At 40.6% G+C, this 17,406-nt stretch overlaps 2 protein-coding genes and 1 pseudogene across 4 annotated transcripts in view; 2 read left to right on the forward strand and 1 right to left on the reverse strand.

Moving 5' to 3' along the window:
- nos1 (nitric oxide synthase 1 (neuronal)) overlaps nucleotides 1-7,074 on the forward strand; it is a 144,751-nt gene extending 137,677 nt beyond the window's left edge. For all 3 annotated transcript variants that reach the window (XM_068055179.1, XM_068055180.1, XM_068055181.1), the window contains 2 exons: nucleotides 1,301-1,419; nucleotides 2,436-7,074. In XM_068055179.1, the coding sequence (XP_067911280.1) occupies nucleotides 1,301-1,419; nucleotides 2,436-2,451 (135 nt within the window). In that variant the 3' untranslated portion in view covers nucleotides 2,452-7,074. The remainder of the gene's footprint in view (nucleotides 1-1,300; nucleotides 1,420-2,435) is intronic.
- A 2,198-nt stretch (nucleotides 7,075-9,272) lies between these two features.
- On the forward strand, nucleotides 9,273-14,290 carry pebp1 (phosphatidylethanolamine binding protein 1). The gene is made up of 4 exons (XM_068055183.1): nucleotides 9,273-9,448; nucleotides 10,472-10,581; nucleotides 12,013-12,113; nucleotides 13,893-14,290. Exons 1-4 carry the CDS (start codon nucleotides 9,302-9,304, stop codon nucleotides 14,108-14,110), a joined length of 576 nt encoding a protein of 191 aa, XP_067911284.1. The 5' UTR covers nucleotides 9,273-9,301; the 3' UTR covers nucleotides 14,111-14,290.
- A 2,130-nt stretch (nucleotides 14,291-16,420) lies between these two features.
- On the reverse strand, nucleotides 16,421-16,543 carry LOC137383072 (U2 spliceosomal RNA; annotated as a pseudogene).
- Between the last annotated feature and the right edge of the window lie 863 nt (nucleotides 16,544-17,406).

Here is a 17,406-nt window from a genome sequence, read left to right on the forward strand (position 1 = left end):
TGCCTGCAATGAATTTGGCCTAACCATCAGCCTCAAGAAAACGAACATCATGGGGCAGGATGTCAGAAATGCTCCATCCATCAATATTGGCGACCACGCTCTGGAAGTGGTTCAAGAGTTCACCTACCTAGGCTCAACTATCACCAGTAACCTGTCTCTAGATGCAGAAATCAACAAGCGCATGGGTAAGGCTTCCACTGCTATGTCCAGACTGGCCAAGAGAGTGTGGGAAAATGGCGCACTGACACGGAACACAAAAGTCCGAGTGTATCAGGCCTGTGTCCTCAGTACCTTGCTCTACGGCAGCGAGGCCTGGACAACGTATGCCAGCCAAGAGCAACGTCTCAATTCATTCCATCTTCGCTGCCTTCGGAGAATACTTGGCATCAGGTGGCAGGACTATATCTCCAACACAGAAGTCCTTGAAGCGGCCAACACCCCCAGCTTATACACACTACTGAGTCAGCGGCGCTTGAGATGGCTTGGCCATGTGAGCCGCATGGAAGATGGCAGGATCCCCAAAGACACATTGTACAGCGAGCTCGCCACTGGTATCAGACCCACCGGCCGTCCATGTCTTCGTTATAAAGACGTCTGCAAACGCGACATGAAATCGTGTGACATTGATCACAAGTCGTGGGAGTCAGTTGCCAGCATTCGCCAGAGCTGGCGGGCAGCCATAAAGACAGGGCTAAATTGTGGCGAGTCGAAGAGACTTAGTAGTTGGCAGGAAAAAAGACAGAGGCGCAAGGGGAGAGCCAACTGTGCAACAGCCCCAACAAACAAATTTCTCTGCAGCACCTGTGGAAGAGCCTGTCACTCCAGAATTGGCCTTTATAGCCACTCCAGGCGCTGCTTCACAAACCACTGACCACCTCCAGGCGCGTATCCATTGTCTCTCGAGATAAGGAGGCCCAAAAGAAATGCTTATTATTAGTGCTTCAACATTTAGAAGACTGTTAGATTTTCTTCATTATAATCACAAAAGGCATCATCTGGTCTTACATGTTAAGACAGATGTATAATTCAAAACTTAGAACATGGAGTGCATGATAACTACCTTCTTTTGATATCATGGGCCAAAATGTAGTCCAAAATAACAAAATAATCATGTAAGAGTTTTCATTAACAAAATGCAATTTTTGCTTTATATTCTAGTTTCCTCAGAATTAAATCATATTGACAATGAAAAATATTTTCAAATAATGCAAAGTATTAATGCAATGATGATTTTTTCCCTGACATTAGTCAGACCTCTGGCTGGCTGTATAGCTTACCTATGTCTTCTTTAATACTGCAGGATGAAAACCGTTATCATGAAGACATATTTGGTGTTACTCTCCGTACGTATGAAGTTACAAACCGCCTTCGATCAGAATCCATTGCTTTTATTGAAGAAAGTAAGAAAGACTCAGACGAGTAAGTATGTGGATAAAAAAATGAGAAATTGCTGAAATTAGAGGAGAAGTAAGTTGAATTGTTCATAGCATCTCTTGTAACATCTGGCATATTAGTTTTAAATATCCAGGCAGTGGTTTTAGATCAAATATTTAATTCATCATCCTTTGAAAGGAAATAAGATCCAGATTATTAAAATACAGAAATGGAGAATGTACAATGTGGGAACTAGCAAATTATTTGAATTAGATCAGTTAAAAACACTTGTGAGAATAAGATTTAGGAATTTGATAGATTCCTAAGGCAGGAAAGTATAGTACGGGGTAGAAGTTTAGACCAAAAGCAAAGTACTGATTGATGGTGGTTGAGTTTGAAAAAACAATGCATTCAAAGTTAGTAACAGATGGACTAATGCTGCAGACAGTTTCAAATCCATCAGGCACTAAAGTCAGAATTGCTTTTTTCTAGTTTCAAACCTCATATTCGTACTTGTGTGCTCAAGGAATGAAATCATTGCTTGGCTGCAGGTGCAGAGGTGTGTGAAGAGAGACGAGGGGTAGATTCTGAATTGGGCGGTTTCTGTAACATGCTGCTGTCTGATCCACCGTAGCAGTTTTGTGTTCTCGTTGGCAAGTTAAAAACCTGTTCCAAAGTGTTAAACCTGCGAGATATAATCAACCTCATATTCACTCTTATCATTCTTTGTGTAAAGGGCATAGAGGACTGTGATAGCATTTCAAAGCCAAGACCAAAAGTAATACATTAAATTCCTAGTAGCTTATCAGATGTAGAATATTCTCAAATGTGTCTCCTACTTTATAATGTTTGTCACTTGATACTCACAGAAAATTGAGTTGTTATTCAGCAAAGTCAATGCTGAAAGGTTCAGTGAGTGCTGTGTTAAGTATGTAATATGACAATCTCTTACACTAAAGGAGGCACTAAACATCTTGTAGTTAAATTGAATCTGCAAAGTTATCCCTCTATGTAGTTTTACTAATGCTACAATTTCCTTTTGTTCCTTTTGTATTATGCAGAGTATTTTGTGCTTGATTGGGAAGTTCACATGACAATGAAACCCTTGATTACGGTCTTTGAAAGAAGTTTCATTCAATGCGGAAGACCTCATTGAGAATCAAAGTCTACACAAGTGCAAATGCTGACAGAGTGACAGAGAAAGCCTACTTAATCTTTTATATAGTTGAAACATAGCTTTCAATATTTTTACATGACAGTGTAATTTGTTACATAGCATAGATATTGTGTTAATTTTTTGCCAACGTGCTGCTTTTAAGTAATTGCAACATCTGATACAAGCAAATGAAAAACTTTTTTTCAGCTGTTCAATGACAAAAAAGTTATTGCATGAAGTGAAAGTATGGGTGACACAGTGGCGCAGTGGTTAGCACCGCAGCCTTACAGCTCCAGGGACCCAGGTTCGATTCTGGGTACTGCCTGTGCAGAACTTTCAAGTTCTCCCTGTGTCTGTGTGGGTTTTTGCCGGGTTCTCCGGTTTCCTCCCACATCCAAAGACTTGCAGGTGATAGGTAAATTGGCTGTTGTAAATTGCCCCTAGTGTAGGGAGGTGATAGGGAATATGGGATTACTGTAGGGTTAGTATAAATAGGTGGTTGTTGGTTGGCACAGACTCGGTGGGCCGAAGGGCCTGTTTCAGTGCTGTATCTCTAAAAAAATAAATAACCTTATCACTTCTTTTATAAAATATTAAGAATTCAGCATACACAGGTTTCAATGTAACACACCAATACATTCTTTGAGTAAATGTATATTTTAAAGATATACAGGAGTTACCTACTGGATTTTTTGAAGAATGAATGACAAATGCAGGCCACTAAATTGCTTTGCTTGTCTCTTACAAATTAGCAAAAGGCATAACAGAAACAATTATGTGTTTCCTGTTTGTGGAAGTGCAGTCCTGTTGTTTGCATGCTTTGAAGATATCAAATGTGATTATTCTCCGTTTATGTGGCAAGCAGAAGATGTTTAAATGAGATCTCAAAGAATGTAGCAATATGCTATAACTTATTCCTGAGGGCAAAGTACCAAGGGGACTGCCGGTGCAACATAATGGTGTGTTATGTTCTGTGCCATGGTGGGTTCCACCAGCAGTTCCATTGGTAGAGAGATTACAATCTCAGCCAGACGTGCTCGGATATAGCAAATGAAGGCAAGATACTGCCAGGAGCTAGGGGGAATGCGATGTAAAATATGGGAGGATGACTCAAATAGCGCTCATTCTCAATTCCTCTCAGTTACCTAGGCACAAAACTAGGGACAGCGAAGCTAAAAGGAATAAGATGTTTGAAGGGGTACAGGATATGATTTCAAACCTACATTTAGGGTAGAAATGAAACTTAGAACCAAGTGCATGCTAAATTGAAGAAATATGTGGTAGCTTTTTCCAAATCAAAGTGAGTTATCTTAGATTAATTAGTCCATAATTAAGTATTGTCCCAAAAGGGTTTAGTGAAAAAGGAAATAGTAGGGTATTGACACTGTCATCAAGAAATTAAGGTTTCTGTTTGACATGATTTTATCAATAACCAGCCAGAGTAAGCACAAATTCAAGCTTTCTGTCCTTTTCTCATTATTTTACATTTACCTGTAGACTGCTTTGCTAGGTTTACTTTAGACAAAGCACGATTGCATGTATTAAATGACTTAATTTAAACAATAGTAGTTGAATTGAAGCAAATAGATAATAACTTGTAGTGAAATTGTTTCTGACAAGAAACTTGAAAATGATTGCTTTAAGCAACCTGCCATTTATCGGATAACATATAGTCTGCAGGATGTTGCCAGATAATAACATATCAAGAGGCCCCGGTGACATCACAAACCACACAAGTAAAATTGGTTTATTATCTCCAATCCACAATATTTTTCGACACAATTTATTTGCAATTTCAATGTCCCTGCTTTTGTCAGCTGACAATGAACAGCAATCGCCTGTGATCTAATTACATTTGCAAAGAGTGATATGGGAATGTATGTCCCAAAAGCACAGCATAACACAGACCTGTCATGGAGATACATACAGAATAATCTATGGGAATTACACAGACCGGGTACTTAATCAAGGTTTCAGGTGAGAACATAACTCACAAGTGGTCAATGAATCAATCACCTGAAACCTACTGTATTACCTCTCCCATCCTCACATGCAATTGTATCTTGAGCGACCTCAATATTTTATATGAAACCTGAGACCTGATAACTGTCTTCATTTCATTTGAGGCACTGGTTTATCAATTGTAATGCGCTAGAAAAAGACTGTTCTTTAAGGTGGTTTCCTTTCCATTGTCATGGGATCTGTAATGTTTGATGTAAAGATTTTTCAGTGATGTTTTGTGATGAAAATAAAGACAAGAAACAATTCTAGAAAAACATTTTTAAAAATGTCAGGGTTTGAAAAAGGGCCATTCAGCCCATTATAATACATCTTCTCGTACCTTAAATTTCTCAGCTATGTTTTGAATGAACCCAATGTTTTTGTTTTTGATACCCTCTCTGGAAGATTGTTCCAAAAGTTGGCATTTTTTCGCAAAGAAGTTCTTCTGATATCTGTTTTAAATATAGTTTCTATCAATTTCCATTTAGGAAATTCCCTCTGGTCCTACTTTACTGATGTATCATTTAATATAAAATGCTTTGATGAGGCCCTCCCTTAACTGCTTTCTTTCTAAACTGTAAAGCTTAACATTCTCTAATCTTCCTTCGTAGTTTGTTTTCTGTTGGGTAATGTGGCAGGTTCTGTAGTGCAGTAGTTTTAAAAGGGCACCGTTTTCAAGAAAAAACTGCTACTTTTCTGAATTAGCACCAAATAATGTACTTCTAGGAGAAATGGGGAATTAGAGCACTTTAAGCTGAATATTGAACTATAACTAAGAATGGCATTGCATGTTAAAGTGTATACTGTGCTCAGTTGAGCTATATTAAATGACATTAATGTAACTATATAATATGATATTGTAATGGGCTTCATGGCATTAGTGCTTCAGAAAAATGTTTAAAAATTGCTTTTCTGTAACTTTCTGAAATGTTTTTGTCGTGCCAGTGTGACCGAGATGTTCATTTTTTTTTGTAGTTTAAAATATTTGAAAGTGATTCTGAATCTTGTATTGTTTCTGATCACAAAAACTGCACTTTGTGAATGTACCTTTTTCTGCATAATCAATTTTGCATTATATATAATACATTATATTATATTACATTATAACAAATTTGATTGAATTTTTCGAGGAGGTGACTGGGTGTGTAGATGAGGGTAAAGCAGTTGATGTAGTCTACCTGGACTTCAGTAAGGCTTTTGATAAGGTCCTGCATGGGAGATTGGTCAAGAAGGTAAGAGCCCATGGGATCCAGAGCAATTTGGCAAAATGGATCCACAGTTGGCTTAGTGGCAGGAGGCAGAGGGTGATGGTTGAGGGTTGTTTTTGCGATTGGAAGCCTGTGACCAGTGGTGTACCTTGCTGTTTATAGTGTACATTAATGATTTAGACGTGACTATAGGAGGTATTATCAGTCAGTTCAGAAATGACACGAAAATTGGTGGTGTCGTAGATAGTGAGGTGGAAAGCGTTAGATTACAATATAGATGGGCTGGTAAGATGCGCAGAGCAGTGGCAAATGGAATTTAATCCTGAGAAGTTTGAGATGATGCATTTTGGGAGGACTAACAAGGCAAGGGAATATACAATGGATGGTAGGATCCTAGGAAGTACAGAGGGTCAGAGGGACCTTGGTGTACTTGTCCATAGATCACTGAAGGCAGCAGCACAGGCAGATAAGGTGGTTAGGAAGACATATGGGATACTTGCCTTTATTAGCCGAGGCATAGAATATAAGAGCTGGGAGGTTATTATGGAGCTGTATAAAACGCGAGTTAGGTCACAGCTGGAGTACTGTGTACAGTTCTGGTCGCCACACAATGGGAAGGAGGAGAGGGTGCAGAGGAGATTCACTAGCATGTTGCCTGGCTGGAGCATTTCAGCTATGAAGAGAGACTGGATAGGCTAGGGTAGTTTTCTTTAGAGCAGAGAAGGCTGAGGGGACCCTGACTGAGGTATACAAAATTATGAGGGGCATAGATAGGGTAGATGGAAAGATTTTTTTTCCCTTAACGGAGGGGCCAATAACCAGGGGGCACAGATTTAAGGTAAGGGGCAGGAGGTTTAGAGGGGATTTGAGGGAAAAAAATTTCACCCATAGGGTGGTTGGAATCTGGAACAAACAAGGGGTGGTAGAAACAGGAACCCTCACAACATTTAAGAAGTATTTAGATGAGCACTTGAAAAGCCATAGCATACAAGGCTACTGGCCAAGTGATGGAAAATGGGATTAGAAGAGATAGGTGCTTGATGGCCAGTACAGACACGATGGACTGAAGGGCCTGTTCCCTGTTTCTGTACTGTATGACGCTATGACATTTACACTCAGTGTACACAGCTCAACAAATAACAAAAATCGATATCTAAAGTCATTGTAAAGGATAGAGTTATGCTTTATTGACATTGTGTCATTGAGAAAGTAAGTTTTCTGATTGAACATGGTTTGATCTGTAACCCGCCAATGCAGGAACTTTTGTGAATAACTTCACAAACATGGTCTATGATATACTTTATATAACCAATAAACATTGTTCATGCAAAATTATACCCGATTGGTTCTTTCTTTAAGCAGCTCCCAGGAATTGAACTGACAAGCAACAGGAAGCATGGGGTCGTGCTTGCAGACTGAACGGAGATGGCTTGTGGGAGGAAACCGGAGCACCCAGAGAAAACCCACACAGACACAGGGAGAGCTTACAAACTCCACACAGGCAGTACCCGGAATTGAACCCGGGTCCCTGGAGCTGTGAGGCTGCAGTGCTAACCACTGCGCCACTGTGTCGCCCACTGTGAGTGGGCAAGAATGTGGCAGATGGAATATAATGTGGAAAAATGTGAGGTTATCCATTTTAATAGGAAGAATAGATGTGCAGAGTATTTCTTAAATGATAAGAGATTAGAAAGTGTAGATGTACAAAGGGACATGGGTGTCTTTGTCAATAAGTAACTGAAAGCTAACATGTAGGTGCAGCAAGCAATTAGGAAGGCTAACGGTATGTTAGCCTTTATCACCAGAGGTTTTGAGTACAGGAGGAGTGAAGTCTTGCTTTGATTGTTTCGACCCTTGGTTAGACCAGACCTAGAGTAATGTGTGCAGTTTTGGTCCCCTTATGTCAGGAAGGATATTATTGTCATAGAGGGAATGCAACGAAGGTTCACCAGATTTGTTCCTGTGATGGCGGGACTGTCCTATGAAGGGAGATTTGAGTTTTGAAGAATGAGAGGTGATCTTATTGAAGCCTACAAAATGCTTAAAGGGATAGACAGGGTAGATGTAGGCAAGATGTTTCCTCTGGTTGGGAAGTCTAGAACCAGGGGACACAATTTCAAAATAAGGGGGAAGCCACTTAGGACAGAGATGAGAAGAAATTTCTTTACTCAGAGGGTTGTAAATCTTTGGAATTCTCTACCCCAGAGAGCTGTGGAAGTTCAGTCATTGAGTATGTTTAAAGTAGAGATTGACAGATTTCTACATACCAATGACATAAAGGGAAATGGGGATAGTGTGGGAAAAGGGCATTGAAGTGGATGATCAGCCATGATTGTATTGAATGGCGGAGCAGGCTCGATGGGCTGATTGCCTACTCCTGCTCCTATGTTCCTACTGGGTGTTGTAGCAGTTTCTCTGAGGCTGAATTTGACAATTCAGCAGCATTTACTATGTTACATAATTTGAGTGGCAAGCTTGGTTCAGTGAGGCGCATTCCATTCAATGAGAACAAGTGAGGACAATATCATTGCATGTGACACCACTAGCTGAGTTGCAGATCTTCAGTATGCAGTGAGAATGTCATTATCGAGTGGTGCGGTTCATGTTCAGAGTAACATCATGGGTCCATCAAAATCTTCAGTATGCCATCTATCACTAATCACTCTGTCAAACTAAGCAGTCTGGGTGAGAGTTGTGGTGACTGATGGGACATTGTGTGGGGATTATATATTAACAGGTTTATTGGGTAGAAAGTGTGGGGCCGATGGCAGGATAGATCACCTTTTACATTATGAAGTGAATACAGACAGGGTCATGACTTCCAGATTTCCTCCAGTCCAATGATGCCATTTGCTTGAGATGTGGCAGACTTTTCGGGAAATCAGTGCACTGCTGCTCATGATCAAGAGTGTGATCCAGGTCTGGGGGAGGGAGACAACACGATCTGGCTTCCCATCTGGATCACATTCTTTCTCTGATACTACCCACCTTTAGACCTGGATCATGTTCTTATCCCCTTCCCACTATTTGCTTCCTGTTTCCCTCCTCCGTCCCCAAGCCCTGAACTTTCTCTCTGCTTCGACCATCAGGCAAAAAGCATCTGGCAACAGGGAGAGAACCTGAAATAAAAACAGAAAGTGCTGGAAATAATCAGCAGATCTGGCAGCATCTGTGCAGAGAAACAGTTAAGGTTTCAGGCCAATGATCTTTAATGGGAACAGTTGTGACCGAAGGTCATCGACCTGAAACGACAACACTGTTTCTCTCCACTGATGCTACCTGACCTGCTGAGTATTTCCAGCAACTGCAGAATTTCGCTTACGCTTTGAGGGGAAAAAAACGTGATAGAGAGTGCGGCTCCGCGCAAGCGCGCGGGCGCAACATCGGGTGCGCAGGCGCTCCAATAAGGAGGAAAATACGCGCGCATGCGCACCGCGCAGTCGTGCTGGCTCGTGGCGGAATCACGCGGCAAGGCTGAGTGCAGCCAATAGGAATTGAGGGCGGGGAGGCGCCGCGATTTCTCCAGGGGGCGGGGTGGGCAGCAAGACGCAGGCGCGGTTACATGAGCAGTGAGATGCCTGTGGATTTGCATGAGTGGTCGGGGGCTCTGGCCCTGGACGAGGTGGAGGAGAAGCCGGCGCAGCCTCTGCACGTCAATTATGGCGCGGTGGAGATAGATGCACTGGGCAAGGTGCTGACCCCGACCCAGGTACTGACTCAGGGCAGCTGAGAGCTCAGCACACAGCGACCGTTACCGAGCCTGCCCCCGCTGGCAAGAGGCAGAAGGAAAGGCTGAAGAATGATTCCCACACAGGCCATTGGGCTCTTGACAACAGATTCAGTCAGTGCAGCCTCTGGAAGTTACTGAGACCACTGCCACGCTGACTTTAACACTCTGGGGGTGGCTGCTGTATTGCTTTCAGCTGCTGTTAAAACTGGATTTCAATTTTTATCATTATTGGAAAGCAAACTGAATAAATATTTCTGTAAAATTGGCTGCAGTACAAGCTGCGTTTATTTTGCTGGCTGCCATCTGACACCATGTCTGCTCCTCCGACATGATCCTGCACTCACTGCGGGCTGCAAACTATCCAGTCACAGATTAAAAATTAACAAACTCCTTTGGGAAATTACTTTTTTTTTTAAAAAAGTGTTAATTGCTTTATGGATATCCGCTAATGTCGAGTCCTGTGTAGGTTTAGAAACCTGCGGCTCTTTGTGGGATAGTTATCATTTTTTTAATGATGAAAATGGGCAAATTCCTCTTTAGATTTTCTTCGGCCCGCCGCAAGCTCAGACGTTTCCCGGTTCTAGTGAACCAGAGTTGTTCTGCAGTCTGTCTATTGAATCCCATGGAACCAGGGTTTACAAAGTCTGACTAAACTGATTTAGTGCTAACAAGATGTGGTGCTCGGGCCTTCCTACAAATTAATGGTAATTTTAGGCCACCTTCAATCATCCTGACAGTTCCCCCTCCCCCTCCCGCCCCCCAAATTACACTTTTCCACGATTTCTTAAATGATTTGAATCATTTTCATGTGTTGTCACTTTTATGTGAAGGACTTTTCAATGTGAGCTGCAAGTTTTCCTTTAAGTAGCTTGAGGCCAAAACCTATTCTTGCAATTTAAAGTAATTTACTTTTTTCACGTCCTTAACTATCTCATATGTCTGTTACCATCTAGATGCTGCCTTTCAAGGCTGATCGTAAATGCATTTAATTTGTGCTTGCAGGTGCAGAACCGTCCAGTCAGCATAAATTGGCCTGGATGTGATCCAGACAAGCTCTACACTCTGATTCTAACTGATCCAGATGCTCCAAGCAGGAAAGCACCAAAGTTTAGGTAAGTGTTGAAAAGGCTATTGATCATTATTCTTTGCCTATAGTGAAAGGGCTGAGGGTGGAACATTCTCATAATTTACCTCTTAACTGACAAGAGGATAATAAGTTCCCAGATAAGTCAAATTTTAAAATGCCACCATGTCTGCTCCTTCTACATGATCCTGCCCTCACTGCCGGCTGCAAACTATCCAGTCACAGATTAAAAATTAACAAACTCTTTTGGGAAATTACTTTTCAAAAAAAGTGTTAATTGTTTTATGGATATACGCTGATGTCGAATCCTGCGTAGGTTTAAAAACCTGTGGGGTAGTTATTTATAATTTTTTTAATGATGAAAATGGGCAAATTCCTCGTTAGATTTACTTCGGCCCGCCGCAAGCTCTGTCCTAACAATGTGCTTTAACATCACCACAAACATAAATACTGATGCGGACTACCGTTTACTCAACCCAGGCTCGTTCTTCCATTAAAACCTATAATCCTTTTTCTCCTGACTGCCCCCTTATCACAGCATCTAATTTGGTCATGAATGATTTGGGTTTTAGTCTCCACTATTCTACCACTTTGTATGAAAATGTGCTTGCTGACATCAGTTCTGACCTTGCTTTTAATCACTTTGTTCTTTTTCCCCTCTTCATACAGGTGAAAATATGCAGGGTTAATCTTTTTCTATTCCATCTGATATCTTGTATCCCTCCATATTCATCTTGGGAATTTTTCCACTTGTCATGTTAGCTGTACTTACATGTAAGGATTTGAATATATAAATGAAACATAAATATAAAAATAAATACCTACTAAAAACACATTATGCAGACTTCTACAGTGTGATATCAAAGAGTTTTTAACATTTGAAAAGTAGCAGTGGGATATTTTAGGGAACAGTGTTATCTGTCCTGTATTGGGGTTATTGGATTAGGGTAACAGCTGGCCTGATCCATTTATTGGGTTAGGTGCTCCTCTCCACACCCATTTCCTGTATTTGCTCTGTCTGTGTGATCTAATAGTTCAGAAATAGGAAAATTGACTGTTTCCATTGGTGAATTCTGCACACTAGGCATAGATCTTGCCATTGAATTGTCCATTGAAAATGATGCATGCAGTCTACTGCTGCTACATACTGCATGGGTGAAATAAGACATATTTACATTGACTTCCCCCCCCCCCCCCCCCCCGGCCAATTAACTCCATCTTCACACCCAATGTTTGAAGAATGGAATAGGGTTATTTGAAGGAGCACTAGATTCCATGACTTTTTCACTTTCTGCTCACTAACCTTCACTGTCCAAGTCTCTGAACCATACTAGTGAAAGTTGCATTCATAGTTTTTAAACTTTATTTCTATTTTAAATATCTCTTGTTTTTAGTTAATTGCCAAAATTCTCTATTGCAGCACCTTACCCAACTATTGATCTTGTTCTTTGCTTATTAGAGAATGGCATCACTTTATTGTAATCAACATGAAAGGAAATAACATTAAAAGTGGAACGATTCAGTCTGACTATGTTGGCTCAGGTCCTCCGAAAGGAACTGGTGAGTCGGTAATTTAGCAATATAAATTACATATGCTCATGGTTAATGAGCCAGATTAATTTTAGTTATTGACTATCAATCCTTTTAAGTTTGTGTTTTGTGGCAAATATCCAGATATTATCAATCTTTTAGGGGTATGTTTTCAATGTGTCCATTGCACTGTAACCGTTTGAAAGATGTGACAAAGTAAACACACGCATAGTATTTGGAGACTGGTGGTAGAGCCTTGGCACACTGCTTTGGAACCAGAGCATACAAGGCAATGGGCCAAGTGCTGGAAAATGGGATTAGAATAGATGGGCTTGACGGCCGGCGTAGATACGGTGGGTCGAAGGGCCTGTTTCTGTGCTGTGTAACTCTGACTCTAAAGCCAGCTCGGATTAATGGAGAATATTCATTCTATCTATGCTGACTGAGGAATCTGCTTTATCTGACTGAGAGTATTTGATATTGACCCTTTCAATAAGTACAAAATATTCAGCAGAATCAAGGAAATGTAAATGCTACATAAACAATTCTGTGTTTTTTGTCTCAAAATTCATAGTTCCATTCTCTACATTTGTGTAGATTGATTTTAAAGGGTTATCATATATACTAAATGAATGAGGTTGGGTTATAGTGCTTGTTGGATCCAGGATAAAGCTGTCTATTGTACTTTAAATTAACGTGTTAGAATTCTAAACCTTGAGCAATCCTGATTGTACTTGTATGACTGTCATTCCTATACCAGCATCCTTCAACCAACTTGTTGCTATTCAGTAGGTGATTTTATGTGCAGACTCCAGCCCTCTTGGAACTAGATTGAGACAGTATGGATCATAATTGGCAGTGGCATGGCATCTGCTAATTAATTAGACCTGTTATTATAATGTTTGTTATAAATCTACTGCACAAATACAACTACTTAATGTGATTCAATACATTTTCAATGGTGAGGCAGAGAATGAGTTGCAGTATTTGCAAAGGTAATGGCACAACTTGCATATCACGTTTAACCCCCTTGCTTGAAGTTGCTGTACCAGGGGAGGAGTTAATGGTAATTGGACAGTCCCCAAATCCACTTCTGACTACTTTGAATTTTGATTATGTTGCTGTCTCTTACATGCCTTTCTGCTGTAATGTTCCCTTCCATCATGTGCCCACTCATTACTCCAGCCAACAGATCCCCAATAGACCACAGGGACAGTCATTAATTCCACCCCCCCCCCCCCCAAATAAACAGGTGACAGCCAAAACGTAGCTGTTCACTTCTAGCAGTTCTTTGGACGCCGAATTGACTCAAATCAATTCAAGGTTTCCTGTTTAAATGTGCTATGTCAATGAGCATTGTGTTTTAAAATGCAACACCTGGTATTCCATTCAATGTTCTTTGAGGAAGCTTTAAGCAGGCAGGCTCTGTATTGACCTATAAAGTCAAAAGCTTCACTCACAAGTGCTGCACAAGCTGCTGATTGAATTACTGTTGTATCTGACAGTGCCAGGAGAGCATTTCTAGGCAGGCAAGTCACTGATCAAACAATCGGGAGTTGTAGGTGGTTAGGTGTATGTGGGACTTTTGAGCTGACATTAACTATTGCAGAGCATACAAGAGTTGAGAAGAATAATTAATGGCAGCCAAGACTTTTAGTGTTTCATTACTGTTCAGTGAAAATTCTTGCAGATAATTGTAGTTAATTATGGTTCCACTATTTGTTTTCTGCTAGTTGCTCTTTGTGCAATAAAACATTTGTTACAGGTTTCTGTGATGCATTAAATACCTCTTTAAAAAATCTCCTTCAGGCCTTCACCGCTATGTGTGGCTGGTTTATGAACAATCTCAGCCACTGAAATGTGATGAACAGTGCTTGACCAACCGTTCGGGTGATAAGCGTGGAACGTTCAAAACTGCAGCATTCCGCAAAAAGTACCACTTGGGTGCACCAGTGGCTGGGACGTGCTACCAGGCTGAATGGGATAACTACGTCCCCAAACTGTATGAGCAGTTATCTGGAAAGTAATTAATTGCAAATTCCTAACAATGATTTGACTTTTTTTTTTTCTTTACAAAGAAAATGTGCATTTTCTTGTAGCTAATTTCACTGCAGCAATGTTTCAGGCTCTGTATACTAAACTAATGTTATCGACGCACAGTGACTTTTGGTTCTGTACCCCTAAATAAAAGTCAGTTTCAAAGTTGAGTTTTTGTGTTCCTTGTATTTCAGTTCAGGTGCAAAGTACAGGTGGTAATTTGATTTTAAATTTGCAACAAATTAACCTAGGCATGGAAAATATGGTTCTGAAATGTGTCCTTATTTCTGTTGGATTCAATCAAAGGAAGTGATGAGATATTTATAATTACAATTCTGTTTTGAAGAAACAGATTTACCAGACATAAAACCTGACTTGTGGGCAGGGCCCAGATAATTTTGTTTGAATTATGTACTTAATAGTAACTAGTAATGTTTTTCTTTGATCCAGTAGTGCAATAAATAAATGAGCTGTTCCAGAAGATTATTCTTACACCTACTACTAAAAACTATGCCTGTAAATATCTAGGCCTGGAGTTGCCACTAGCTTGCATTGGTTTTACCAGCAGAATTCACCTGAAAGCAGCCAAGTCAGCATAAAGGATTGTGGAATTTAAAATAGAATTTACATCCAGTGCAAATTAAGTTTCCAAGATCTTTAAGACTGGTTCAAAAAAACCTTGTGCTGAAAGCTGGTCACACCCATAAAACTAGCCACATTCCTAGACTGAAATTGTGGCAAGTTTCCAACAACTGTGCCCATGTAAGACTCTTCAAATTAAGCTTGTTGGCACAAACGCAATAAGTTTTAAAATATTTAACTAGCTAAAACTGATTAGTGTACACCAATGAAGCCAATAAATGGTTCAGTTTTGTCATTTTCAGTGATTTAAGATAGTGTTACTCACAGGTGGTGGTCTAGACCCTCATTAAAAATTCTGACGTGATGAATCCATTTTCAGCTTCATTAATAAACTGCACCAGGTTACCAATTGTAAATACATTGCTGAATTTTTTTTGATGTAAGGGAAGAAATTGTTCTATTACACTGCCTGATTGGGCTGCTTCATGGAGGATTTGTATGATACAAAATGAGTCAGCAATAATTTGAACCATAACTTAATCAGAAAACCAATGCAATTTCAAGTGCAATTTACAGATTGCCAGTTGTACTCAAAGCAGAAACCCTACACCTGTTTTAGAAGAAAGCAAAGGTCTGACTAGATGACTATAAGGTAGTAGTTTCAAGAGTTTTGGGTTGATGGTTTAGCACTCCAATATATCTGGTATAGAGGGGGCTCCAAAGCTCAAAATAGATCATACATTAGTTTAAGAAAGTTACTTAATTGACTTGCATAATGTACAGCACAGAAACAGGCTATTCAGCCAACTGGCCCATGTCAGTTAATGCTCCACACGAGCTTCTTCCCACCTGTCTTTATCTAACAACATAACCTATTCCTTTCCACCGCATGTTTTTATCCGGCCTCTCCTTAAATGCATCATGCTTCTCACCTCAACTACTACTCATGGTTGAAGTTTCTCCTGCATTCACCATTGGATTTATTAGTCACTATCTTGTTTTGGTTGCGTTTTCGTCTCCCCCACAAGTAGGAACATCTCTATCTATCAAACTTTCATAATCTTGGGTCAATCCTCAGTATTCTCTTTTCCAGAGAATAAGGCCCCATTCTTGTAAATTTTTTTTTGCACTTCTTCCACTGTCTCTATACCCTATTTATAATAGAGACCTGAACTGTGCACACCATTCTGTGTAGTCTGACAACGGCTCCATGCAAGTTTAACATAACTTTGCTGCTTATCAATTCTATCCCTCTGAAGATAAGCCCCCATGCTTAGTTTTGCTTTTTTTAAAAAATGGCCTTATTAACCTGTATCATTTGTGATTTTTGCTTCTGTACTCCTCGATTTTTTTTTTATTTCCAAAATATACTTTATTCATAAAAATCTGTAAAAATTACATTGCCAAACAGTTTCCAAACAGCACCAAAAAATACAAACATTGCAAAGGAGATCAGTTTCTTTCAATAATGTCATGAGTTTCTTCCCAACCCTTCTGTTTCACGATTGTCATGTCAATTACAGTTTTACATTTACAGCAATTGAGAATATTAACGATACAGTTCGAGGGGTTTCCCATGGTTCCAGCCCCTCAGTCCAGCTTGGTGGGGGAACCTTACACTGTGGTCTTTCCCCATTGAGCCTTTGCTGCGGCTGCCCCAAGCTTTAGTGCGTCCCTCAGCACGTAGTCCTGGACCTTGGAATGTGCCAGTCTGCAACATTCGGTGGTGGACAACTCTTTGCGCTGGAAGACCAGCAAGTTTCGGGCAGACCAAAGGGCGTCTTTAACACTGATAAGAACAGATACTACACTTGATCTTAGCCAAAAGGCCGAGAAGCGATGGCCGTAAAACTGCGTTTGCTGCGCGCGTCAGGCCCGGCGTGCGGCCTCTACGTCAAAGTAGCCGCCGGGTGGGCGAGCCTAGGGCGAAAGATGCGACGGCGGGCGGTCTTTGAGCCAGAGCTCCTTTTGTTGCCGGGCCTTGCAAGCAGAAAGGAAAGCACGCGTGCATGCCACGCGCAGCCATTCCTTGCGCTTCTGCGCGAGGCATTGCGCAGGAAAAAAGACACGTACGCGCGCGAGGCAGCAAAGAGCAGCCTGCAACTGCGGGGCAATCCAACAGGGGGCAGCGTAGCGCCCACGGAAAACTGTACTCCTCGATTCCAATGCTCCCCTACCCTATTCAGACTTTTACTTTTCAAGGTGTATGTGGCTTCCTCATTCTTTCTACCAAATTGCACCACTTCACGCTTAGCTATATTGAAATTTATCTGCCAACTACATATCCATTCTACAAGTTTATTAATGTCTTGTATTCTTTTGCACTCTTCCTCAATATTATCTATATCCTCCAATTTGGTGTTATCTGCAAAGTTTGGAGTTGTGCTTGCAATTCCAAGTTCAAGTCATTTACATAAATGAACACACTGATCCTTGTGGAATACCACTTCCCACATTTTACCAGTCTAATTAACTACTATTAACTTCTAATCTGGTTTTCTGTTTTGAAGCTCGCTTGCTTTCTATTGTCTTCTCTACATGCGTCTAATGTCAGGTATGTTAAAGACCTTTTTGAAAATCCAAATATATTACGTCTACATCTTCTTAAAAGATTTCAATAGGGTTGAATTCCCGCCTGAAATGTCAACTATTTATATATTTGAGGTTATGTTCACACTGCCGTATGATTTTAATGGATTTTCAG

The sequence above is a fragment of the Heterodontus francisci genome, chromosome 23 (genome assembly GCF_036365525.1).
Source record: "Heterodontus francisci isolate sHetFra1 chromosome 23, sHetFra1.hap1, whole genome shotgun sequence".
NCBI classification, from domain to species: domain Eukaryota; kingdom Metazoa; phylum Chordata; class Chondrichthyes; order Heterodontiformes; family Heterodontidae; genus Heterodontus; species Heterodontus francisci.